The sequence below is a fragment of the Erithacus rubecula genome, assembly GCF_903797595.1.
Source record: "Erithacus rubecula genome assembly, chromosome: 6".
NCBI lineage: Eukaryota > Metazoa > Chordata > Aves > Passeriformes > Muscicapidae > Erithacus > Erithacus rubecula.
The window spans coordinates 11,069,329-11,093,240 of NC_136688.1; the positions used below are offsets into that span (position 1 = coordinate 11,069,329).

General features: G+C 51.5%; 2 protein-coding genes across 11 annotated transcripts; one reads left to right on the plus strand and one right to left on the minus strand.

Annotated features, from left to right (window-relative positions):
* Positions 1-86: 86 nt before the first annotated feature.
* On the plus strand, positions 87-23,305 carry RAB3IL1 (RAB3A interacting protein like 1). Of its 9 annotated transcripts, XM_079308807.1 has the most exons (12): positions 96-313; positions 7,379-7,426; positions 13,988-14,222; positions 14,404-14,499; positions 15,912-15,989; positions 16,517-16,732; positions 18,404-18,532; positions 18,614-18,726; positions 19,027-19,050; positions 20,331-20,430; positions 21,016-21,082; positions 21,418-23,305. In XM_079308807.1, the coding sequence occupies exons 1-12, from the start codon at positions 204-206 to the stop codon at positions 21,498-21,500; spliced, it is 1,299 nt and encodes a 432-aa protein (XP_079164933.1). In that variant the 5' UTR covers positions 96-203; the 3' UTR covers positions 21,501-23,305. The 9 variants fall into 9 exon arrangements, with proteins under 9 accessions (XP_079164940.1, XP_079164938.1, XP_079164935.1 ...); XM_079308812.1 differs by lacking the exon at positions 16,517-16,732 and having other exon boundaries at positions 90-313; XM_079308809.1 differs by lacking the exon at positions 19,027-19,050 and having other exon boundaries at positions 94-313.
* Positions 427-5,070, minus strand: LOC306803418 (bestrophin-1-like). Of its 2 annotated transcripts, XM_079308817.1 has the most exons (5): positions 4,083-5,070; positions 3,826-3,920; positions 3,163-3,396; positions 2,418-2,572; positions 427-1,725 (listed from the first exon to the last, which is right to left on the minus strand). In XM_079308817.1, the coding sequence occupies exons 1-5, from the start codon at positions 4,565-4,567 to the stop codon at positions 1,543-1,545; spliced, it is 1,152 nt and encodes a 383-aa protein (XP_079164943.1). In that variant the 5' UTR covers positions 4,568-5,070; the 3' UTR covers positions 427-1,542. The 2 variants fall into 2 exon arrangements, with proteins under 2 accessions (XP_079164943.1, XP_079164942.1); XM_079308816.1 differs by having other exon boundaries at positions 1,590-2,572; positions 4,083-5,068.
* Positions 23,306-23,912: the final 607 nt, after the last annotated feature.

The following is a 23,912-nucleotide window of genomic DNA, read 5'->3' on the forward strand; positions in this document are numbered from 1 at the left end:
GCTGGAAAATTAGAAAGTCCTGGCAGTTCCCTCAGCCCCTATTGGCTGGATTCCTGATGGGGTCACACTGGGAAAAACCCTTGGCTGGGTCAGATTCCAGCTCCAGCCATGTTTTCTTGGACTTACCTTTAACCAGCCAGCGTAGAAGAAGAATTGCAAAAATGTAAAGACAGGCACGAAGAGATCCAGCTCATGGCCAGGATATGCTTTCTCTGGATCCAGGAACTGCCTCCCAATCAGGCAGGCCAGAAAGAAGCTGTAAACAGCCACGGTCACCACCTGGGAAGGATGCCAAGGGACACACCAGGGCAGTGTGAGTTCCCAGCACCTCCTTTCAGTTTCACCCCACACAGCTCCAAAGCCAGGCTCTGCAGCCTCTGGAAAGCCTTGGATTCTGACAGGGTCTTTGCAGAAGGATAAATTTCCCTGCAGAAAACTACAGATATTCCCTTTTCCCTTCAACTTATACTCACACTCTGTGCTGTCCTGGAATGGTATCTGTGCAGGTGTTACAGGCCAGTGGCAGCAGCAAGCACATGACATCCTGGATGGGCTGAAAGCTGTCTCATGCTGGCAGGCTGTTTCCAAGTCCAGCAGGGGAACCCTGGCACTGCTATTTGCTCCTTCCTTCCTGCTTCTCATGCTGAGCTTTTATTAATATTTGCCAGCCTAGATTTCAGGCTATGCTGAGCTTTGTGCTTTTCTTGAAACTTCCCCTTTTCAAGTTTAAAAGTAACCAAGACTCTCACGTGTCCCTTGACACAAACAAGGGGGCTCAGAACCAGAATACACTTTCCCAATGTGTTCCCCATTAACCTCTGGCACTGCCAGAGCAGCAGCAGCTCCTGTTTCATGGTGAAGGGCATCCCTGTTATCTGAGCAGCTGGATTGTAGGAGACAAAGGCGCAAGGTGGTGCCAAGGTGTCTGCCTGGGCTGAGAAACAGCTGAGTACACACCTGGCACAACTTTCCTGGGATGTGATCCCTGCAGGGTGGTGCAGGGAATGTCTGTGTTCCTGTGTTTTCCATGGATCTGCATGAATTTGTTACCCCTGGATAAAGGTTATTTCTAGAGAGGTGGATGTGTCTGAGGGAAAGGAGGTTGGGCTGGTGTGTGCTGAGGTACCAGTGGAAGAGATGATGTTGTGGATGAGGGATTCAAGAGTATTCTGCATTTTTCATGGGTGGGTTAGGTATGAAGCACTTCTACAAAGATAGGATGAGAGAGCTGGGGTTGTTCAGCTTGGACATGAGGTTTTGAGAAGGCTGTGGCCTTCTAGTGCCTTAAAGGATCTTATGCAAAGGAGGAAGAGGGACTTTTTACACAGGCAGATAGTGACATAAAAAGAAGCAATGGTTTTAAACTGATAGAGGGCAGATCTAGATTAGATATGAGGAAGGAATTCTTTACTACGAGGATGTAAGTCCCTGGCACAGGTTTTCCAGAGAAGCTGAGGCTGCTGCATCCCTGGAAGCACCCAAGGCTGGGTTGGACAGGGCTTGGAGCAGCCTGGTATAGTGGAAGGTGTCCCTGGATGAGCTTTATGATCCCTTCCAACCCAAACCATTCCAGAGTTCCAGGTGTGGATATAAGTGGGATAGGCACAGGCAGTGGTGGAACAATGGGTGTTGGGATTCCCTTCTCACCTGGGTGTAGACCAGGGGGATGCTGATCCAGTCATATCCGTAGAGTTTCCCGCACTGGCTACGCAAGGTGTTGAGCTCCTAGAGTGGGGAGAAAGGAATGACATGTCAGGATAACTTCCCATCTCCTTGCAGAGTCTCTCCAGCACCACTGTCCTCCATTGCTCCAGCCCTTTCCCTTCTGCTTATACCTTCTCTGGATGGGGGGCTCAGTCTCAGCAATGGAGGAATTCCCTGCAACTTGGGTGTATCCCCCTGAGCCCAAGATCCCTTCCTAGCTCACTTCACAGAAGAGTTTCTCCTCACAAAATGAGCAGCCAACAGGTGAGGCCAAAAATACTCTCAGGAGCATCCATTTCTCTCTCCTATCTATACATAAATATCCCAGAGGGAGATTTTTCTTTCTGTGAGAAGATGAATCCTGCTCCAGGCAACCACACGTGACTTTCTCTGCATATGAATACCAAGAAGGATGAGCTGTTCCAGAGCCTTTTTCTGTGCAGCTGGGCAGGGATTGTTGCCAGGTCTTGCCTGTACAGCATGGCCTGTTGCCCAAAACTATCTAAGACTTTTTAATAGCAAAGTTTTCTACAGGACCTCAGTTGTTGAGGATGTTTTTGACCTCTCCTAGACTTCCAGATACACTCTTCCTTGTGGCTTTCCATCTGTATCCTAGAAACCTCCACTGGCATTGGAATGTGTTGAGGACCTGCTTCACAGGTGCCTTCCATTCCCCAGGATCTCCAAGACCTGCCTGCCCCTCTGCCACTCACATTCAGGATGCCTTGGAGCAGCACGCTGTCCCGGATCCTCCCATCATTCCTTGCCTTCACAGCCAGATTGGAGAACCACACACATGGGATCCAAAACTTGTTGTGAGGGGAATTCAAGCTCTCAAACTTCTTGTGCTCTTCTGGTGTCATGAGGCCTGGAGGGGAAAGAGCAGATGGGAAAGGGATGGACATAGAGGGCAGAAGAAACTGATCTGGTCTGAAATGAAAACATCTGAATCTTGGATGGATGCCTTGGCTCTCCCTAAAAATCCCAGTAAAGACTCAGAACTTGGGGAGACATGGAGAAAGACAAGTCTCCTTGTTAAAACATTGAATCATGGAGGTGGGATGGTGGGATAATGGGATTTCACTCTGGATGTCTGCTGCACATCAGATCAGAGCCATCAGGGAGACAAAGCACTGCTGAAAGTGCAACTGTCTGGTGTCCATAGATACTTGTTGAGAATGGGATCACTTGTGTCCCTGAAGTACCTTTTCTTTTTAGAAGGCCAACAATATCACATCTCTGTGGATTGCCAAAGGAACCCAGACAATGTGGGCAGACAGGGAACTGCTGCACCTTGAGGAGCATCTCCCAAGAAGATTCAGCATGCCCAGCAGTTAAACTCAGTGACCTGGGGTTCAAATTCCCACCTGCCCTGAAGGAACAGCACCAACCCATTTCTAAAGAACCTTTCCCAGGGCCCCTGCCCCTAGAGGAGCACAGCAGCAGGAGCAGGCTGACCTGCCCTCACGACGTGCTCCATGCTGGGGAAGCGCTTGTAGACGGCGGTGCTGACAGAGCGCAGGATCAGCACGCTGACCAGGTTGCTGTAGCGCATCAGGGTGCGGCGCAGGAGCCTCCCATACTCATCCTCCCCATCCACATTGCAGGACACCAGGGTCATGATCCGGTCTGGCCAGGGGATACTCTCGTACTGGGCCCACCAGCGGGACACCACCAGGGCCACATAGAAACCTAGAGGGGAGCTGAGAGAGTCAGGCATCTGAAAAGAGCTTCCTCCCACTTCATCTGCTCTCCTCCTCTTCTCCTCACAGAGGGATGGATGCAGGAACGTCTGGAGGGGAATTCAGTCCTCCATGCTAAAAGAATCAGAACAGTTTAAGCAGGGACTTCTACTAGACCAGGTTGCTCAGAGCTCCACCCAGTATGGCCTTGAAAACTCCAGAAATGAGGTAGCCACAAATTCCCTGGGCATATCAGGTGCCACTTGGAGCTTGCCCTCCTGTGCTGGGGGGCGCTCACAGCTGTGACAATAAAGGATATAGCCCAATTGAGGAGTTTCCCGAAGGCGAGGGAGCTGCTCTGCCTGTAGAGCTCTGTCAAACCAAGGAGCAGAAATGCTGTCCCATTCCCCTCCCTGCTGGATTCCAGAGAGCTCCTTACCCAGCACGAAGGACACGGGGATTAGCTCGGCGTAGCTGTTACAGTACAGCGCCAGCTTCTCGAACATCAGCCTTTGGCTCTCGCTCAGGATCAGCCTAAAAGGGACAAACAGAAGCAGTTCTCCCTCTCCCTTCTCCCCTCCCCTTCTCTCCTGTGAGCAGAGTCTGGCAAGTGCCTGTCCAGTAGGATCCTTGCCCCAGTCCTGTGTTTCTCCCGTGTCCTGCCCCTGGCCAGGCTGTGGGGGTGAAGTTGCTCACCTGTAGACAAGGCTGATTGTGAAGTAGAGCGAGATGAAGATCAGGAACTCAGAGTAGAGCAGTTTGTAGATGCTGCCTTTCCACTGGAGCAGGAGCTGGGAGAAGGTGCCCAGGCGGGCATCAGCCACGCGGTTGGTGTAGGTCACTGTCATCACAGCTCCTGTGCAGGCACACAGCAAGCAGGGCTTGGAGCTTGAGCAGGAGAAGGACACAGGGACATCACAAGTGTCCCACCAAGCAAGATGAAAAGGAAGGAGAACACAGAATGAGCTGAGATCAAAATCCAGGTAAGATGGAGGCAGTGGCACAGAGAACCAGGAGGCAACCTGAGGCAGGCAATTAATTTGATGAGTTTGCCATATTTTCTCTGTTCTTGAGGTAGTTATAGTGACCAAGGATGTATTTTTCTGGTGGATCCCTTTGTTTTTAGTGTTTGATTTTTCAGCATTCAAGTGGGGCTGATTGGCTGGAGAGGACAAAGCCATGTGCCACCCCCTTCCACAGAACACTTGTGGTAAAATTAATCTCAGGGTCACAAACTCCAAAGTTTATGCTTTTCCCAGTAATTTTCTTAATATAGTTTTTGTTGCAAGTATGTTTCTGTAAACCTACTTCCTGGGAAACATATTCCTGGAATACTGCTGGGAAAAAAATACCTAACCCACAGGAAAGGAAAAACCCGAGAAAGATTTCTTGGGACTGATCCAGATGAAGGCATCCCAGGAAAGAGAACTGTCTGCACTCTGCTGGTCCTAATCCTGCAGGCAGAGCAGCCTTCCCTGTTGGAGATATGTGGGATGGAGTTGGGCCAGGCTCACAGGGCCCAAATTCCAGGAGCTCCACCGCCCCTCTCCTTCAACCATATGTTGCACAATAAATCACAGTGGCTGAAAAATAGGTACTCAGGCTCCTGAAATGCTCCCCAGACATGCAGCATCCCCATTTCACTTCTAGTCTAACTTGCATAAATAATTTTTATAATAATTTAATAGTCAGACTCCTGAATTTATTTTAAAAACACCACAAGACACCAGTGTAATCCATGACAGGTAGATTGGTGATTGACTTCTTGGGTTAGAAATAATTATCCAGTGTGAAACTATTGATATTTCTGAATCCTAACATGTCACCAGGCACTGCTATTTAACAGAGGTAATAATGTTAATGACTATGGGGCCTTGGGCTCTCCCCTGAATGATGTGGGATGAAGAAGCACTTCAAGGGACAGTTCACACCCTGAAGCAGCTGAAGGCAGGTAAATTTGGCCCATGTTCCTCATCTGTTTCTCATTTAAGCATCCCAGTGAAAGATTTACACTTAGGTGGGGACAACTCAGATCCCAGTGAGCTGCTGCTGTGACAAAAACCAGCAAAGTCTGGATTTTTGGCTATTTCAACCAAGCAGCATCTTTGTCCTGGGTTTGGCTTTTGGGTGCTGCTTCTCCTTTGGGTTTCCCCTGTTGTAACTCAGGTCTCTGAGTCCCCTGTTAAAGGTGATAGAGAGGAGCAGAGCTGTCCCTGTCCCCAGCTGCACAAATGACCATTTCAGTAAATCCTCGTGTACATTCCATATGGATTTCTGGGCGCCGAACTTGGAAGACAGTGGGTTTCACCTGCCCCAGAGGTTGCATACACAGGCTGTCCAGAAGAGAAAAGCATATCTAAAACCCCATGCATTTTTGGGGCCCCTTACACAAAAGCTGCATCTTTTCTCTGGGCTTTGGGGCCCGAAAGCTCTCAGGGAGATTCTTCGTTGCGTAATTCAAATACAGATCCCCTTTTTTTACCAAAGAAGGAAAACTCCAGCTCTTGTCCATGCAAATAATGGATGTCACCCACCTCTACTCCGTTCTGCTCCCATCTGGGATATGGGGCTTTTACCAGTGCATTTCCCTCCAGCCCTGAATGGTTAAGGCACCTCCCTGCCCACCTGCCAGCCTGGGATGTTCCTGGGCAGCTGGCCCGTTCCATGTGTGGCTGAGCTCCGTGGCTGGAGGTGGATCACTGGCACTCCAGTGATCCCAACTCCAGAGTTGGGACGGGCAGGAAGAACCCACCCAGGGAGTTGCTACCTGCCACTGCCTGCATCCCCTGCTCATCCCTCTGGACTAACCAACACACTTGGAAGTTGACTGACCTGGAATTCAGTTGTGGGAGCACACAGCAGGCAAGATTCTGGGACATCAGGTGCATCACCCACCGCAAACAGACCCGAGCAGGACAACGAGCAGACAGAGCAGAGGGACGGAGCCAGAGGAGGTCACGGATAGGCAGGAAGATGGATCTCTGCAGGAGAGAGTGGTCCTCCTGCTGCTATTAGGAGGATCAGATACTCACAGTCATGGGCTCCTGAGCCGAGCTGGAGGCTGGGGAGGTTTGGTCCTGCACGTGTTCCCGCTGGGTCCTTTGTGGCCCGGGCCACCACCCACCTCCTCGTGCCCCCTTGGCTCATAGGGGGATTGGACCTGCCCCACACAGTGTGCTAAGGAGCCTGAGACCCACTTGGGAGCTGCAGCCGGTCACTTGATGCTGTAATCCCTCCTCATTACAAAAGAGACTCTGTTGTCTTTTGCCCTGTTCCCTCTTAATCTTCTGAGTAAGCCCTGCGTGTTTATAGAGGCGGCTGGAGGAGGGGGAGGCAGGGCTGGCTGCTCCGCTGCTGCTAACTCCTGGCACAGCCATGGTGGCTGCCAGAAGAGAGGCATTTTTCCTCTAATTCTTTCCTGTTTGGTCCCTCTCTCCGTGTCACAATCTTACAGGAACCCCAGGAGATTATGCAGGGCTGGAATTTTCCACCAAGGCTGTAAAACATGGTGTGCTTGGGGGCTGCCCTCTCTTCCCTAGGTCAGTGAAACACCCGGTCCATGCTCTGCCTGGCTCTCACAGGATGTTCCCCTGTCATCCCTCACTGTTCCTGGATAAGTTTGCCACCTCTTCCAGCTGTGGTTTGGATGCTGGGGATTTCCACTCTGCCACTGGTTCTCCAAGACTCATTCCCTGTGTTCGCTTTCTTTTGCTCTTGCTGCACCAGCAGTGCTTGAGAGCTGTCATGGTGCTTGCTTGCATGAGATCCTGGGAAACATGGGTCCTTGCCTTGCCCTCAAACTTCCACCAAGCCAGGGGACTCCTTCCCTCTGTCTTCCCAGGGTCCTTAGTCCCTTTTCTGCTCCTTCCCATTTGTGCCCATCCTTCCCTTCCACCTCCTCCTCAATGCCTCTAGTCAGGTCTTTAGGACATTCCCCTTCTGTGAGGCTCTGAATCAAAATATTTTCTTAATTAACTGGTCTTCCATCCTAGGCAGCTGTGGGACACTGTGGAGAGGGAGCACAGGTCTGATCCTTGCAGGTAAGAGCAGCTGGAGACCCAGGCTCCTGTAATAATCAACTTTCTCTTGTGCTTTGTCTTTGACACTTACTTAACATCAGTAGCTGGGATCAATTTGTCCCAGCTGTGTTTTTTTCCTTCCTGGGGTTGATCCATGACAAGGGGAGTGGGTTGTTTCACTGCTCCTCTGAAGCAGGTGCTGCCTGGCATCTGCCTGGTGTGGGATTTCTGGAGCAGTCCTGGGAATTGCTGCCAGTGGCAGGGAGATCATAGTTTAAAACATGGGATTCAATGTTCTGTGAAGGGAGATGAGAGCACAGGGACCCTCTCTCTGAAGGGAATGTGGTACACTTCCAGAGAATGGAATTGGTGAGTAGGGAGGCTGAGGTAGATCTTCAGGGTCTTGGTGCCTGAACCCTCATCCCCACACACAACAGGGAGGCCAAAATGCTTCAGGTGAAACATTTGCTGCAGCTTTTGGGAGCAGCTTGGCTGCTCCTGAGGACATGGAACAACAACCCCATGTGTTCTGCTGTTTGTGGAGGGATGAGCTGGCATCTGGGGGCCTCTGCTGCCCTCCTCTGAGAGCAGCTCCACTGGCAGCTCGTGTGCTCCACAGCTGCCCTTGGGACAGCAGGAAATATGTGTGGAATTTAATATTGAAGTAAATAATTGAGGGGCTACTAGCGTGGCAGAGCTGCTTCAATCTCTTTCCACATCCCCTGTGGCCTCAGACTCTGAGGAAGAGGATGGTCTAAAAGTCTTCCTGCAGAGCAGGAAGCAAAGAGGTGCTGACATCCATCCTCAGCCTCAGAGCCCTGGAATTATCCTCATTTTCTCCATGCTGAAGACGTAGAGATGGAATTGCTGTGCTGGGAGTTGAATCCCTGTTTTGGGAATGCCAAAGGGCCATTCTCAATGCTGAGTTAGCAGCAGCTGGCTGAGAAAGGCACAGTGCCCTCCTTGCTCTCTCCCAGAGAACAGTAAGTGTTTTTAAGGAAAGCAGGTCCCAAAGCTTGGTGAAATCCCTTTCCCTTCTCCAGTTTCATCACTGGGATAGACACAGAGGCAGTTGGCATCAGAGTTGTCTCTCCAAATTACATTCTTCCTTGGAATCTGATGTAATTTTATTTTTTTTAATGAAATGGGAAGTGTCTGGGGTGATGCTGTTTTTTATGGACAGGATTTACTCAGAGGTTTGACCTGGACAGAAATGTTTGAAGAGGATGCAGTGACCTCACACTGTTTCTGTGAGCATCCCCAGGCTTGTTCCCCTTATGCTGCAGAATTCCTCACAATTCTGTGCCACCCTGGGCTGCCCTGGGAGCTGGAGGTGCCTGTCCCTGTGCCAAGCTCCATCTCACCCTTTGCATTTTACTTTTAGAGGCTTGGATGGTGACAAATCTCTCCTTTCCCTCTGAAGTTGCACAGTTCAGTGCATACAGCATGAAAGTGAGGGAAGGGTCCTTAGTGAGGTCCCTCTTCTCTTGCCTTAGGGATCGTGGTGGGGATTAAGTGTCAAAGGGAGGATCAAACATGCTGGTGCTGGAAATCAGAGACCCCAGAGGAGCCTTGCTGCAGTCCTTGCAGCCAGCTGAGCAAACATGTGGCACAGCCAAAGTGCCAGCCAGGAGGGGGTGGATGGAGCCTGGAGTTTTAGGCCATTTGTTCTCCTTTCCACGGCAATAATATCCGGTTTGAGTTTGCTGGGTGAGCGGGTCACATCCTGCTTTCCAAACCCAAAGGTAATCCCTGTTCTTCCTTCCCTTACCAGCCTCTGTCTGGCTGTCCTTTTCCTCTCCTCCTTTCTTCCCCCTTTCCCTTTCTCCTTTTCTTTCTTGTCATTTCCCTTCCTTTTATTTCCCCTTCTTTCTTTTCTTTTCCTTCCTTCCTTCCTTCCTTCCTTCCTTCCTTCCTTCCTTCCTTCCTTCCTTCCTTCCTTCCTTCCTTCCTTCCTTCCTTCCTTCCTTCCTTCCTTCCTTCCTTCCTTCCTTCCTTCCTTCCTTCCTTCCTTCCTTCCTTCCTTCCTTCCTTCCTTCCTTCCTTCCTTCCTTCCTTCCTTCCTTCCTTCCTTCCTCCCTTCCTCCCTTCCTCCCTTCCTCCCTTCCTCCCTTCCTCCCTTCCTCCCTTCCTCCCTTCCTCCCTTCCTCCCTTCCTCCCTTCCTTCATCCCTTCCTCCCTCCCTCCCCCCCCACTCTGCCCCTTGTGACAAGTCACTTTTCCAAGTGGCTGGGATTTAGCATCTCCAGCACATCCCTCTCAAAGCTTCCTGACAGTACTATCAGTTCTCATCCTTCCTGCCTTTGCTGGCTCCTGAAAGCACTTCTACGTTTCTAATCCGAGGACCCTCTGTCGCTGCCAGCCACGCCTTGGGAGTTAATAATTACAAAGACTAATTACTTCTGTTGCAAAGCTGAAGATCTTTCACCTCCTCCCAAAAGCTCCCTGAAGATAGCAAAGGTTGCAGCAGACAGAAACGTCCCAGACACTCCGTTCCAGATTTCAGAGCATGGGCTTGGCCCGTGCTGTCCCCGTGGATCCCAGCCATGAACCAGGGCAGGGCTGCAGGTGACACGGACACCCTGGAGATGCTGGGACGGAGAATTGCTCCCTGTGTGGTATCCACGGCAAAATCCTGCAGTGGGCACGAGGATCACCATGTCTGACTGTCCTGCCCCCGGCGCGGGGTCTGTCCCAGGGGCAGAGGACGGACAAGCTGAGAGGAGGGAGGGAGCTGTGTCTGTGTGTGGAGGCTCCAAGGGCATACAGCTGCCTGGAGGGAAGCCCAGGGCAATGGCAAGGTAGGATGTGATGGGAAGTGTCCTCTGAGGGCAGGAGCAGTTTTTGGTTCAGAATTCCAGTGCTGTCAATCCACAGGTGGCGACGGAATTTGCTGTGGGACAGGGGTGACAGCAGGAGTGGTTTGCCTGTTGGGTTCCAAGCCAGTGCTCTCCTTGAAGTGTAAAATCCTGGACAATCAGCAGCCTTTTCCCCCCAGCCAGATTTCCCCCATCCTTCCACCTTCCTTCCAGGTTTCCCCTCTGTATTGTTTTTGTGTGGCTCCGTTTCGGTGGCAGGGGGTACAGGGAAGCAGAGATCCCCCAGCCGCCCATGGAGGAGCACACGCTGGAGCAGGGCCATGCCCGGAGGAGGCCGTGGCCCCACAGGAGCCTGTGCTGGAGCAGGGTCCTGGCAGGACGTGGGGACGACAAGTTCCAGCCCACGCTGGAGCTGCCCTATTCCTGAAGAATATTCCTATTCCCTGCGGAAGGGCCCCACGCTGGGGCAGGGCATGAAGAACTGGGATAAGGAGGGCTTCTCCCGTGGGAGGAACCCCACGCTGGAGCAGGGGCGGAGTGTGAGGCATCCTCCTCTGGAGGAAGGAGCGGCAGAGACAGCAGCCCCCATTCCCCATCCCGCTATCGGGAAGGAGGCGGAGGGAGCAGGGAGTGATTCCGAGCAGCGGACGAACAGCGGAGCGCAGGGACGCTTGTTGGACATTTCCTTCCAGCTCCTCACTGCCCCGCGCTGAGCCGGTGGGTGACAATTCCCAGCTAATTCCCAGCTAATTCCCAGCTCCAGCCCGTCCTGGCCGCGCCGGTGCCCGCGGAGCGGCCCCTCAGGCCCCGGCGGCGCTCAGGGCGCAGCCGCGCCGGCATCACGGGGGGCGGGGCCGGGGATCGGCTCGGGATCGGCTCGGGATCCTCCGGGAACGGCGCCGGGTCCGATCCCTCCGGGCACCGATCCGGCGGCGCCGGTTCGGGTTCCTTCGGGCATCGCTCCTGCTCCGCCTCCTCCGGGCGCGTCTCGTCTTCTCGCTCCGGCTTCTCCCCCGGGCACGGCTCCGGCTTCTCCCCCGGGCACGGCTGCCGCTCCCGGCGCGGCTGTCCCGGCCATGGGGGCGGCGGGCGCGCCTCCACCGTGAGCAGCAGCAGCGGCGGGACCCAGCGATGTTGCGGGGGTAGGTGCGGGGCTGGACGGGGAGGGACAGGCGTGCGTGTGCCAGGGCTCGGTGTCTCCCGAGAATCCTGGAATCGTTCGTGTTGGGAAAAGTTCGCCTTCTGCCGCGGGCAGGGATGCCTTCTACTAGACCGGGTTGCTCCGAGCCTTGTCCAACCTGGCGTGGGTGCTTCCAGGGATGGTGCAGCCAAGGCTTCTCTGGGAAATGCATTCCATCACCCTCACGGGGAAGAAGTTGCGTGGAAGCCAAGTAAGGGGACGGAACTGGGAGGCAGCAGCATCCCCAAGCACAGGACTTGGCGTTTGTTTGCTGAGGCAAAGACAAGAAACAGCAGTGTGTGTTCTGCTCTAATATAATAACGTAAAAAGATAATAAACCACTGCTGGATGTTTTGCCAAACATTTGAGGGATGATGCTGAGCACGCATGGGATGATGAGCCACTCTGGACTGATGCAGGTCCATGGTGGTGCAGGTCAGGCATCCATCCCAGTGGAGATGGGAAAGCCAGGCCCTGCTCCAAACCTGCAGGTTGGAGTTTAACCTGGAGAGAGCCAGAGGCTGCTTGCACGGGAAACAGCCCCATCGGATCAGCACTGCAGGAAGCATGTGGGGCCCGCTGGAAAAACTGCAGATCCTGCACATTTTTTTGCTTTTTCTACAGAAACCAACTTTAGAAGGTTGTGGGGTATTGGGGATTTTTTTTTTTTTTGTGTAGGTTTGCATTTCTTGTGTCAGTGCATGACTCTCAGGATATGATCCATTTTTTCCTGGAAAGGCAGCTAGCTGCCAGTCAGCAAGAGAGGGAGTGTTTGTGGTGGTCCTTTGCTCTCTGGGATTGGATTTCAGAGCCCCACCTGGACACTGAGCAGAATCCAGCATAGCGAAGGCTTCCACTGGGATTCTGTTTGCACGGCATGGAGAAAGAATGAGCTATTCCATCATAGATGATTTTCCAGGATATGTTTTTGGCATTACAGAGTGTGGGTGGGACTGTTTAATTCCTCCATATCCTCCAGTTTTCTTCCGTAGTGTGTGGAAATACGCTGAAATATCTGTCTCCCGAGGCAACTTTTAGCTGAGAATTACAGAATCATGAAAGAACAACATTATTTTTTCTTCTTGTGGGTTAGGCTAAGTGTATTTGTATCAGTAGACTGGTGAAATGTCCCTTTTCTTTGCTGCTGCTTTTAACAATTATTTTTATACTCTGTGCTCTGGTTTCCTTGCTCCTTTCTGGTGTGATTTCTTCCCAGTGTTCTGAGAGTTCTCCACATGTGCTTTTCCACATGCTTTTCTATGATACCTGAGCTGATCTAGCTGGGAGCTGCTGCTTTGTTCCCTCTTTGGAAAGTGGTTGTGGACAGCTGTTGGTCTTGGATAGCTTGGGAGGCACAGAAAGGGAGAAATTAGAGTGGAAAAGGTGATAGAACACTCAGGGACTGAGGAGATAAGCCCAGCCTTTGTGGAGTCATGTGGAGTCAGAGCAAGGGGAAAGAGTGTGGCCTGGCTGGAAATACAGGAGAGGAAAGCACAGAGATGGGGCAAAGGGAATAGGAAAAAGTGAACCTGAACAAAAAGAGGTGATGGCTGCTCTGCAGGAGGAGGTGGTGGGCAAGGAGCAGTGTCCAGGAGTGTGGGAGGAGGTGCTTGAAGAAAAGGGCACCAGAGCTCAGCCAGGGCTTGTGGGCCAGAGATAAGCAGCAGCAGGTTAATCTGCAGGGCAGTGTCTGTGTCTGGGCAGGATAGAAAACTTCCACATGGGGAGGGCTTGGACACACTACCCCTGCCTTCAAATGGAGGGAGATTCCATGGGGAGAGTTCAGTGAGGAAGAGGAGGAAGGCAACACCTCAGTGACAGCATGCAGGCACTCAAATGATGTTTTCCTTTCCATTCCATTTTCCAGCATCTGTGTTAATTTGGGAATTGACAGAGCCCTACTGAGCACTGGGGTGCAGTATCCTGGGTCATTGTTCTGCTTTCTTCTTTCTAGGAGATCTCTGCTTGCTGACCCCTGAAACTAAAAGCAGGGCTTCAACCCAGCTTGGGGGAAGTACACTGCTTTAGACAGCTCTGTGGAGGATTTCAGTGGGGAATAGGTGGGAAAATAGGTTTAAAAATCGGTTTAAAATAGATCTTTTCCCTCTGAAGCAGGTGCAGAGGGGATAGAGGAAGGCTGGGCTGGCAGCAGATGGGATTGGGGTCTTTAAATTAGGAATGGGAAAGCTTTCCCATTCCTAATGATGGGAAAAAAGAATTCCTTTTTTTTGCTACTTCAGTAGGGTAGTCTGACCTTAGGTCTACCAGGTGTATCCTGGAATCCTAAAAATCCATCTACAGGGTGTTTCTCTTAGACAGCAGGTGAGAATGGGATCCCTGGAGGAGCTGTCCTTAGTTCTCAGGATTAACTTATCCTGAGTTAATAAGGATACCCTGCCAAACAGGTAAAACACTTTCAAAGGGATGCAGGGCAAAGGAACTGGTGCAGCTGTTGCTGCCCAAATTCTTCCCCATCACTCTCCCTGCCTCATTCCCACTGCCTGGGGCTGGATGTGTTGTGAGTGTTGGAGGAAGGCTCTGGGTCACCCCCACTCTCATTATCCATGTGCTTTTACCCCACAGCCAGGTCAGTTTTGAGGAAGAGAGCCAGAATCCACCCACTGTGGGACACTGGAAGCCCCTGATGCCATCCAAAGGTGACAAGGAGGAGGCAGAGAGTGGATGCCAGGATGCTGGAGGTGTGCATGAGCCCCAGTCCACGGAGCAGCTCAACATGTCGCGGCTGCGCAGCTCCTCGGTGGAGATCCGGGAAAAGGGCTCTGAGTTCCTGAGAGATGAGCTGCACAAAGCACAGAAGGTGAGCTCCAGGACCCTTGGGAACTCCTGGGGAGGGTGGCACAGGTTGGAGCAAGGGATGGTTCCTAGAGGTGGTGACAGGAATCTTGGGTCAGGGATCAGGTGCTGAGGTGGGAGGAAGGGCTGTACTGACAGGCTGGGCAGGGCATCAGCATTCCTGTCCCTCTCCATTTCCTCAACAGGAGCTGAAGCTCAAGGACAAAGAATGTGAGAGATTGTCAAAAGTCAGGGAGCAGCTGGAGCAGGAGCTTGAGGAGTTAACAGCCAGCCTGTTTGAGGTACCACCCTCTTCCTTTTCCCATCATTTCTTAAGCTAAGCTTCCATCCAGCTCCTCTAAGACAGGCTTTCCCTGAACTTCCAGCCATCCCCTCCCAAAATTTCCTCCTCTCCCCTGTTCTTCTTTCCCACTTGGAGAAGCAGAGTTGGCCAGTGCTGCAGATGGAGCCTTTACCTGGATTTCTTTCCCCTTCTAGCAGCTGTGGGGTGGCATAAAGAGCACAGTAATTATGGTTCCAAAACGTGGGAATGCCTGGAGCTGGAGCCAAGCACAGCTCCCTGTCCCTCTCCGTGCCTGCTCTGTAGTCTGGGCAGCTGCTGTGTAACAGAGATGATTCCCTGGCTCATCCCAGCTCTTTCTGGGGGTGGAAACATGCTGGATGTCCTCATCCACTCTGCTCCAATGAGTGTCCAGAAGGCCTGTTTTCTTGGTTTTGTTTTGTTTTGGTGGTTTTTGTTGTAATGTGATTCTTGCCAAGCTGTATCCTGGCAAAATCCCATTCACCAGCAGCTCTAATGTCTGGATCTGTCTGGATAATGAGGAAAGCCAGAGCCCATCTGTGCCTTTGAAATACAAGGCTGTGAGTGCCAAGGGAGCTCCCCCTCCCAAAATTTTGGCCGCCTGAGCACAGGGTGATCTTGGAGATGGTGCAGCCAAGGGCTGTCCCCTGCCTTTCTTGGTGGCCTTGGCCAGATGCTGTTTCCAGACTACAGAGAGGCCCCAGCTGAGCTACCTCCTGCTCCCCTCTTCCTGTGGGAGAAGCTTCTGAGGCAGTTTCCACCATTTGGCCCCCAGGTGAGCCCCAGTTCCTGCTGTGTCACAGCCATGCCTGGGGCAGTGGGGACCAGCTGTTCCCAGAGGGAGGCAGGAGAAAAGTGCATTAACAAGGCAGGCAGGAGCAGTGGCCTCACCAATATGTGGAGCAATGAGTCTGGATCAGGATCAGAGCCACAGGCAGCAGGCAGGGTCAGGAATCAGTACAGTGATCACCCAGCAAGGCTGCAGTGACTGCAGGAACCAGGCTGAAGTGAGGTTGGAGTCACAAATCTGTTGGAATAGGGGCAGGCACAGCTGTGGAATGGGTGGGTTCTCATGTTAAAGCAATTCCCAAGGGCAAGGAAAGGCAGGTCCTTGCTTCTGGCATTCTTCTCAGCAGCCCCTATCAGTGAGAGATGACCTTGGCCAGATAAACTCCTTAACTCCTTAACTTCTGGAAAGGGGATGCACTCCAGGCTCTGGCACTGGGAGCCTTCTCTAGGAAATTCTGAAGGAAGGTTCTGCACAGCTGATGGAACAAACCCCCTGGATGTGGCAGGAGTTCCCTTGCCTGGAATGTATGATGTGGCAGATCTGTGACCTGCCTTGTTGTGAGCTGGGGTTCAACAGGTGGATTAAAACTCTCTCTGGTGCAGGAGGCCCACAAGATGGTGAGAGAAGCCAACACCAAACAGGCTGCAGCAGAGAAACAGCTCAGGGAGGCCCGGGGCAAGGTGAGTAAGTGACTCTCTGACTTCATTTTTGGGGTTGGTGTGGTGGTATCTCTGCCCAGCATGACCACAGGGCTGGTTTTTGGCTGAGCAGAGTGAAGTGCAGCCTCTTCTCTCTGAGGTGCTGTGGTCCCTTTCCAGCAAACACTGGGGTGAGAGGGAAAAGGCCTCACAGATCTTTGCAGTCTCCTGCTGATCCAGCTCTCACTTGGGAAATGGATCCACAGAGAAATAATGAGTTTAATTGTCATAGCTCTGGGATGGAAGGATAGAGCAGGGACCTGGGGAGTTGCAATTTCTTGGCACAGCTGCACCACTGGGCTGCTCAAATGGCTCCAACTTGAGGAGAGAGAAATTTCTCTGGAGTTACTGGTTCTGAAAATAACCTTGTTAGGGGGTAGATTCCCAAACAACTGCTGTTTAAAATTCTGGGTGGTGGGGAGATACTTCATGGCTGGGCTTGTAGCTGGTTTCAGTGTCTGATGGGGTGCACAGGCAGGTGCTGAGGGTGACTCCTGTCTGTGTGCCAGATTGACATGCTGCAGGCAGAGGTGACAGCCCTCAAGACGCTGGTGATCACATCCACCCCGTCCTCCCCGAACCGGGAGCTGCACCCGCAGCTGCAGAGCCCTTCCAGAGCTGGCTTCAGGAAGGGCCACGGGCGGAACAAGAGCACCAGCAGTGCCGTGATGCCAGCTGCCAGCCAGGGAGTGGCTCCAGAGCCTGCCAGCCGCGAGTGCAGAGAGGTGGGTGAGGGATGTTCTCGCAGCTCTGTGCTCTCACTCAGCAGCTCTCTGTGCCTTGTTCCCTAAATTTGTGCTGAGGCAAGCGTTGCAGGGTTTCCTTTTGTGGGGATTTCCTCTTTCTGGGGGCAGGAAGCAGTTGGGGATCACTGAGGGGCAGGTCTGGGGGGGTGCCAGTGCTGTGAGCGGATTTGGGAGCTGCTGAGCAGAAACCAGTTCCACTGGCCAGATGTGGACACAGCTGTCCTGGGAAGCAAATGGGAGGCACTTGGTCAGGAAAAATGAAACTGAAGAAGAATGCAGTGGGGGAATATGTCTCACAGTGATTTTTGGTAACTGCAGCTTGTGTCGTGAAGAATTGCTGAGGGAACACAAAGGCTTGTTAGAGGTTTGGAGTTGTCATTTTTTCATGGGGCAGCTTCCACAGGATGCAGATATCCTAGAGTTTCAAATCTCAGGGCTCAGCCTCCAGAGTGCCCAACGTTATGTATCAGGGATGGGATGGATTTTGTCCCTCAGAATCCTTATGTGAGAGGTGATAAAAGGGAACTTGGCATTCAGAGAGTTGGTGCTCTATGGGAAAGATCTTAAATTAAGCCTAAAAATGGCAATTTCTGTTCCCTTTTTGCACCTCAAGCTGAAGTCTAAAGATGTAGCTTGTGGCCCCGTGGTGCCTTGAGGACCATACTCAGTTCCTGCAGGGGAGGACTTGAGCCTTTTTCTGGATCTCATGTTTTTTACCCCCTCTTTGCCTCTCTCTCTCTAAACCTTTTCCTTCATTGTCTGTCTCTCCCTTTGCCCTCCAAGTCTGGTTTCCCTGCTCTCCTCTCCCTGCTCCTTTGCATCCTCCCTGGGAAGGCTATCCACATCACCTATGAGCCAGGCTGGCAGGCCTTGGGAGCAGATGCTTCCTCCTCCTCCTCACGGCAGGTAACCAAGCTCTGGGAACGGGTGGGACCCACCTGCCTCTCACGCTTCCAGCCTTTCAGTTCCAGCTTCCTTTTATGCTAATCTCCATTTTTTTTCCTTTCATTTTGTTTTTCTCCATTTGTCTTTTTTTCCATCTTGTGTCTCTGAAGCTGTTGCTGGCCCCAGGTGAGCAGTCTTCATGGCACAGTGGGAATGTGCTGGAATCTGGACTTCTCCAGCTGCATTCACTCATGTTCTTTGTGTTGCTCAACTTAGCTTTATTTTTTCCTTTCAGAAGCTTTTGTTGGGCTTGTAGGAGCTGCTCTGTCAGTCAGGTTGGTGCTTTGCCCAGTGATCCATCTGGGATTTAAATGCCAGATCCCACAAAGTCTCCTATTTCCCCTTAGCTGCTCCCATCATTCCTGCCATGGGTTGAGCGTGCACTTTGTCTACTCAGTGGTTGTGTGGTAGCTTTCCTGCAGCCACAGGAAGGAGGAAAAGCCACCTGAAGGATAATGGTACAGAGAGGTGCATGCAGGTTTCTGGCACACACAGCCCAGGGTGGCTGTGTAACTCTGGCCCAGAACTTCTGCTGGGTGGGAAACGAGAGATCCTTGGAGCCAGGCAGCTTCCCTCAGACACTGCAGTGATGTCTGAGCCTCTCCAGATGCCAGAGCAGACATTTCATGGGTTTCTGCATAGTAACAGGTACCTGCTGATATGGCATTCCTCCCTCTTCCCCCTCCTCTTGGACACTCACTGCAGGTCGACTCCATTTTATTTGCCGAGTTCCAGGCCTGGAAGGAATCTCCAACTTTGGACAAATCCTGCTCCTTCCTGGACAGAATTTACAGAGAAGATATAGGGCCTTGTCTGGACTTCCCCAAGCAGGAGGTGAGTGCTGGGAAAGCAGGAGCAGCTGCAGTTCTGGAGTGTTGCCTTGCTGGATTTCATTCCTGCTCTCCCGTCTTGCAGCTGTCGGAGCTGGTGCGAGAGGCTGTGGAGCAGAACACCCTCACCATCGAGCCAGCAGCTTCCCAGACTGTCCCCGTGGGCAGGGTGGCAGCAGAAGAGTGTGGTGGCCCCAAGTAAGGACCCTGTGTCTCCCTGCCTTGTCCCCTCCTTGCTGCTGGTTTGTCACCTGCCATGGAGTGGTGCCACAGGCAGCTCGGAGCCACCTCACACTAGCAGGAGTGATGTGATATTCCAAGCAAAGAGGAGGGATTTTATTCAAGTCCTTTCTTAACTTCCAAGGTGTCCCTGTGACAGAAGGGACATGCAGGTTTCCTACCACTCTCCTGCAAATTTATTCCCCAAACAACTCATCCTGTGTTTATCCTTATCAGTTTCCTTTTGATTTTTTAAATTTATTTTTTTTGTCTTCACAGTGGCTTCCGGTCACAAATCGTGACGTAAGTGAAATATTTATTGTTCAGCCAGTGATCAAAGGTCTCTGGAGCATTAAGAAGTCACTAACTCAGAGCCATGTGGCAGCTTGGAGGCTTTTGCTGAGCTAACCTAACTCTTTAACCCTGTTTAAATTCCACCCAGGCAGGATGGGAAGCAACCCATTGGCAATAAAAGACCCAAAAGGAATTTGTTCCCTTTTTTCCCAGATGCAAAACACTGATTTTTATGGCAAGTTTGGTTGTGATAGCTGTGGTTTTACACCAAGTGGTACCAATCAAGCAAGAGTCACTCTTTTCCAGGATGTTGCAATGCTGAAATATGTGGCTCCTTACAGGTATCTTGTTTGCAGAAGTTTTGGTCATCCTGCACCTCCTGGAAATTTATTCTCCTTAAGTTGTGTTAATATTTAGTCAGTGATTACTTCTCCTTGCAACTGGACTCTTGGAACCCGTGCTTCCACTCTTGGCTAATGTTTGCCTTGAGAGCAGTGGAAAACAAGCCCAGGGACAAGCTCAGGAGCTCTCTGAAAAATCTGCTCCCCTCTGCTGTCACCTCCTGTGCCTCCCCAGAGAGGTATCTTTGCAGTTTGGGAGTGATGTTCCTCTTCCTGCTGTGTCCCTGAGGAACGTGGTGATAACTGCACCAGAAAATTCTGCTTTATTGCTTGCAGTGGTGATGGGAATTATCTGCCTTGCAAACAGCAGGGGAAAAGGCAAGAAAATAAAAGGAATGCTGCACCCCTTGCTGATGATTGTTTGGAAAAGGCTGTTTTCACCCTCTGAAATCTCAAAATTGGGAAGCCAAACTCCTTTCTTGTCTGCCTGAGGAGGGGTTGACTTGTTTTGAGTTCTTGGTATGTACAAATCCTGCTCAGATGGTGGATTTACCTGTTTTGAGGCCAGCTTTGGTGCCCAGCCAGCGTGTTTGCATCTCCCCAGGAAAGCTGATACACCTGAGCCTGCCCTGGAATGTGGAGGACATGTGCAGAGACCAGGGGACATTGGTTCTGTGCTCCAGCCTCACCTTGTTAATATTTCCTGTAGTTTCCTCTGGGGCTGTGTATCAGGAAAAAGGTGCTTTCATCTAAATTCTCCTAAACTTGCCATTTATGGAATATTTCCAGGAGTAAAAGAATATCAGCCAATGTGGTTTTTTTTCCTTCTTTATGCTGCCTGGCCCAGGGGTGGCTTCTGATCTCTCACTTCCATCTCTCCAGGTGGCTGAATTGCTGGATCTGTACTGTGCCACTGGATTGCTGAAGTGCTTTTCCCTTTTCCTGCAGGAAATGTGCTCTGAGTGGGCTCCCCAGGACCTGCAAGCACCGGATCATGCTGGGGGATTCTGGGAATTACTACTATATTTCCCCTTCCTGCAGGGCTAGGGTGAGTCCTTCACCTCCCCAGGGTGCCTTGACCTTCCAAAATTATTCCATACCCTGCAGTGGACGAGTTCCTGAAGGTCAGCCCTGGAATTGAGAAAAAACTGTGGGATTTGAGGTCATTCCTGAGGTTGAGGTGGCTCTTAGCTGATGTTTAGGGGGCAGATCAAGCTCTTCTGCTTTCAGATAACCTTCAGTGTGTTCACTTGCCATGATTTCATTCAGTACAGAGATTTGATTGTTTGGCTTTATTGTTATTATTTAATTCCCCTTTGTAAAACAGAACAATTTTCTGCTCTTTAGAGGCTGTTGCTGTTCCAGCCAGATCTGTGCCTGGCTGTGGGAACAAACTGTCCTTTCTGTGGAGGGGAGGGAGAAGGTAGATCATTTATTAATGTTGCTGTTGGGGCTCTTGCTCAGTGGAGGATTTTAGAAGTTAATTCTTTCCTCAGTGTATTTTTAAAGAGCTGATCCCACAAAAAGTTGGTTTTTTTCTGCATGGATTTAACTCATTTCTGTTACTCACACCTAAGTAATGTCTTAAATCTTTTTTCCTTTTTTTTTTCCCCTCTTTCCCTCTGTCACTCAGATCACAGCAGTGTGCAACTTCTTCACCTACATCCGCTACATCCAGCAAGGCCTGGTGAGGCAGGATGGTAAGAGCTGGCTCCAGTGGGGTGCTTTCTGTGGAGGCAACTGGGAGAAATTGGGAGTGACTTGAGTGGGGCCAGCTGGGGCTATCTTTGAAAACATTGAATGAGAAAGGAAAGGCATCAGGGGAGAAGTGGAGCATCTCTTCCTTCCTTATCAGCTTCCTGGGAGCTTTGCTCTGGGGTGGAGTTGGTAAGGGGTGACCTGATGGGCTTGTCCTGCTTCCTTCCCCTCTGGGAATGCTGGGAGCACAGCAGAGCAGGAGCTGGTGGCCAGCTGTGCCCTCCTTGCTGATTTTTTTGTGTTTTTTCCCCCTTCTGTGCCCCATTGTGCTTTGCAGTGGAGCTGATGTTCTGGGAGGTCACGCGGCTCCGGCGGGAGATGTCTCTGGCCAAACTTGGATTTTATCCCAGTGAGATGTGAGCAGAGCCCTGAGCGTGGAAGGAAACTGCTCCTGAAGGAAGGGCTTGGAATGCAGTGCCTGTCCTGCTCCCTCCCACCTTCCCTCTGCCTGGAGCAAGGAGCAAAAGAGACAAGTTCCACCTTCAGCTGTCCCACTTGTCCAAGTGTGACTGGAATGCAGCTGCCACGCTGCCCCTGGGGCTGGGCTGGCCCTGGCTGCTCCAGGATGGCCATCCATGGACTCTGGAGTCTCCTATATGCAGTGTATATCCATTTTTTTAAACCTTTTTTTTTTTTTATATGCAGCCTGCTTTGGCATAACCCGAGGCCTGGGCAGGGTGGGAATTCTGGACCTTCCCTGTGAGCCAGTCTGTCAGGACAGATGCTGGCTGTCTGTTTCACTCATTTTTTTGGGATGGAGGGTGCTGTCCCCAAGGTCCTGCTGACCACAGCAGCCCTGAAAATGCCAGCAGAGCACAATAATCTCGAACAGTTTGTTTCCAAGTACTTCCTTGTTCTTTTCAAGGAGCCTGTGAGAGAAGCTTGCTGCCAGCGGAGTCACAAAGAGGGATTTGTTCCTGTTTTTAGCTGGATGTTTGGCTCTGGGTTATGCAGGCTGGGGAATGGCTGGAGCTGTTCACCTGGGGCCTCCAGCAGAAGAAAGGGAGCAGAGAAATTCCCTAACTCCCAGCTGGCTGCAGGATTTTTCTCCCTGGACTAGGGAATCTGCTGCAGTTGTCAGAGGTAGATGTGCAGGACCCTGTGACAGTCCCTGGTGTGAGGTCCCCCATGATGCTACTAAACACAAACCTCACCCACAATCCTTGGAGCTGTTCCTGCTCTTGAGGGAGCTTTGGGATCCTGTTCCCCCTCTTCAGGCAGAACCCATGCTTCCAGGCTGGGTTCTTTGTGTCTCCAGGAGGAGTGTGCCCAAGCTGGGCAGTCCCAAAGCCCAGAGGTTCCTTCTTGGTGTTACATCAGACCTGGAGATGCCTGTCCACCGGGAATCACAACTTTTCTTGGGCTGCCATTCCCTGGTGAGGGAATGAGACCTTTGTGTGCACATGGGGGATGTGGCTGAGGTTCCTGCCCCAAATGCCCAAAATGTGCTGGAAGGGAGGGATGTCACTGGAGCAGTAGGAATGCACAGGCCTGACACATCCTGAGCTCAGACCCAGGTTTATTAAAGCCATGACAGTATTTTGTAGCTATTTTAACCTTTTTTTTCAGTGACTGTGAAATCAGCTCAGCCATCACTCTGGGGTTTTCACACCTGACAGGGTTGTCACCCTGTCCCTCTGCCACCCTCAGCAAGCTGGTACCCATCCTCAGCTCCAGAATTCCATCCTCTCCTGAAAGGTATTACAGCAGGAACTCAGTTTTCTTCCACTAAGCTGCTGGATTTTGTCTAGGGGAGAGAGCAATAACACAGCTTTGGTTTCCCCAGCTGTGGATTTCAGCTCAGGTGAATTCCACCCCTGGAACTCCTCCCTGCATCTCTTCCCCCTGTCCTTTTGATCTCTCCATGTCTTCCTGTGCTGTGAGTTGCTCCACTGCACAAACCTTGCAGCACTGGGAATGAGATGATCTCTCTGGGTAGGAGATGGTTTGGTTTGTGGGATATTTTTTCCCCCTTGGTATCATGTTGAAAAGCACTTTGAGACAGAAGGAACTGGAGCAATGCCTTGTCTGAGGTTGTTTTGCATTTCAAATGAACCAGAGAGCACAATTTGTGAAATTTGAAAATGAAAATGAAGTCACTCCGTTAGCAGCAGGATGGTTTCACCCTGCTCTTTCATAAAGGAAAATAAAAATTTGCTATTAACCTCTGCAAGCCTGGTTGGAGTTGGAGAGTCGGAGTTCAAAAGAAAATCCTACAGGATGTGGTTTGGGATGCTTTTATTCACCAGAGCAGATACCTGTTCTTCCTGAGGGAAGCTGAGGCTTTTCCTGCTCGGTTGTGTCTCCTTTGATTTGCTGGTTCAAAGCACTGCTGGGTAATGGGAGGATCTCCCTTCTTCTTTCCTGATCAGTCTCCCCAGTCTCCTCTCAGCAGGCAGAGGTTTGGGGTCTCTGGTTTCACTAAAACCATTTACTCAACTCTGCACATGGAAGATCTCCTCATTCCCTCTGGGGGATGGCACTGGGAGAGCTGTGTACAGAAATGGATTTAATTTCATTTTCATTTAAGAAGCCACGCAAGAATCTGGTTGTGCAGCACAGTCAGGCAGCCACAAGAGGGCACAGGCAGCCCAGGCAGGGCTCCCTCCCTCCCTCATTCCCTCCCTGCCTTCCCTGGGAGAATGGAGCATTTCCAGGTCCCGCCTGCTCCTCACCCTCCCTGCAGCCTTTTGGCAGGGAAACATTCCTGCAGCTTCCCTGCACTCTGGGAAGGAGATTGGGCAGCTGGAGAATGGAAAGGATTAGGATTTC

Excerpts from the sequence above, each read along its gene's own strand:
- RAB3IL1 (XM_079308807.1), top strand. The coding sequence starts at position 204 with ATGCTTTCTCTGGATCCAGGAACTGCCTCCCAATCAGGCAGGCCAGAA. Across the intron at positions 314-7,378 it reads AAGGGACACACCAGGGCAGT|GCAGCTGTGGGACACTGTGG; the intron begins GTGAGTTCCCAG and ends CTTCCATCCTAG. Across the intron at positions 21,083-21,417 it reads AGGCCTGGTGAGGCAGGATG|TGGAGCTGATGTTCTGGGAG; the intron begins GTAAGAGCTGGC and ends TGTGCTTTGCAG.
- LOC306803418 (XM_079308816.1), bottom strand. The coding sequence starts at position 4,567 with ATGGCTTTGTCCTCTCCAGCCAATCAGCCCCACTTGAATGCTGAAAAA. Across the intron at positions 3,921-4,082 it reads ACAATCAGCCTTGTCTACAG|GCTGATCCTGAGCGAGAGCC; the intron begins GTGAGCAACTTC and ends TGTCCCTTTTAG. Across the intron at positions 2,573-3,162 it reads GGAGCACGTCGTGAGGGCAG|GCCTCATGACACCAGAAGAG; the intron begins GTCAGCCTGCTC and ends TTTCCCCTCCAG.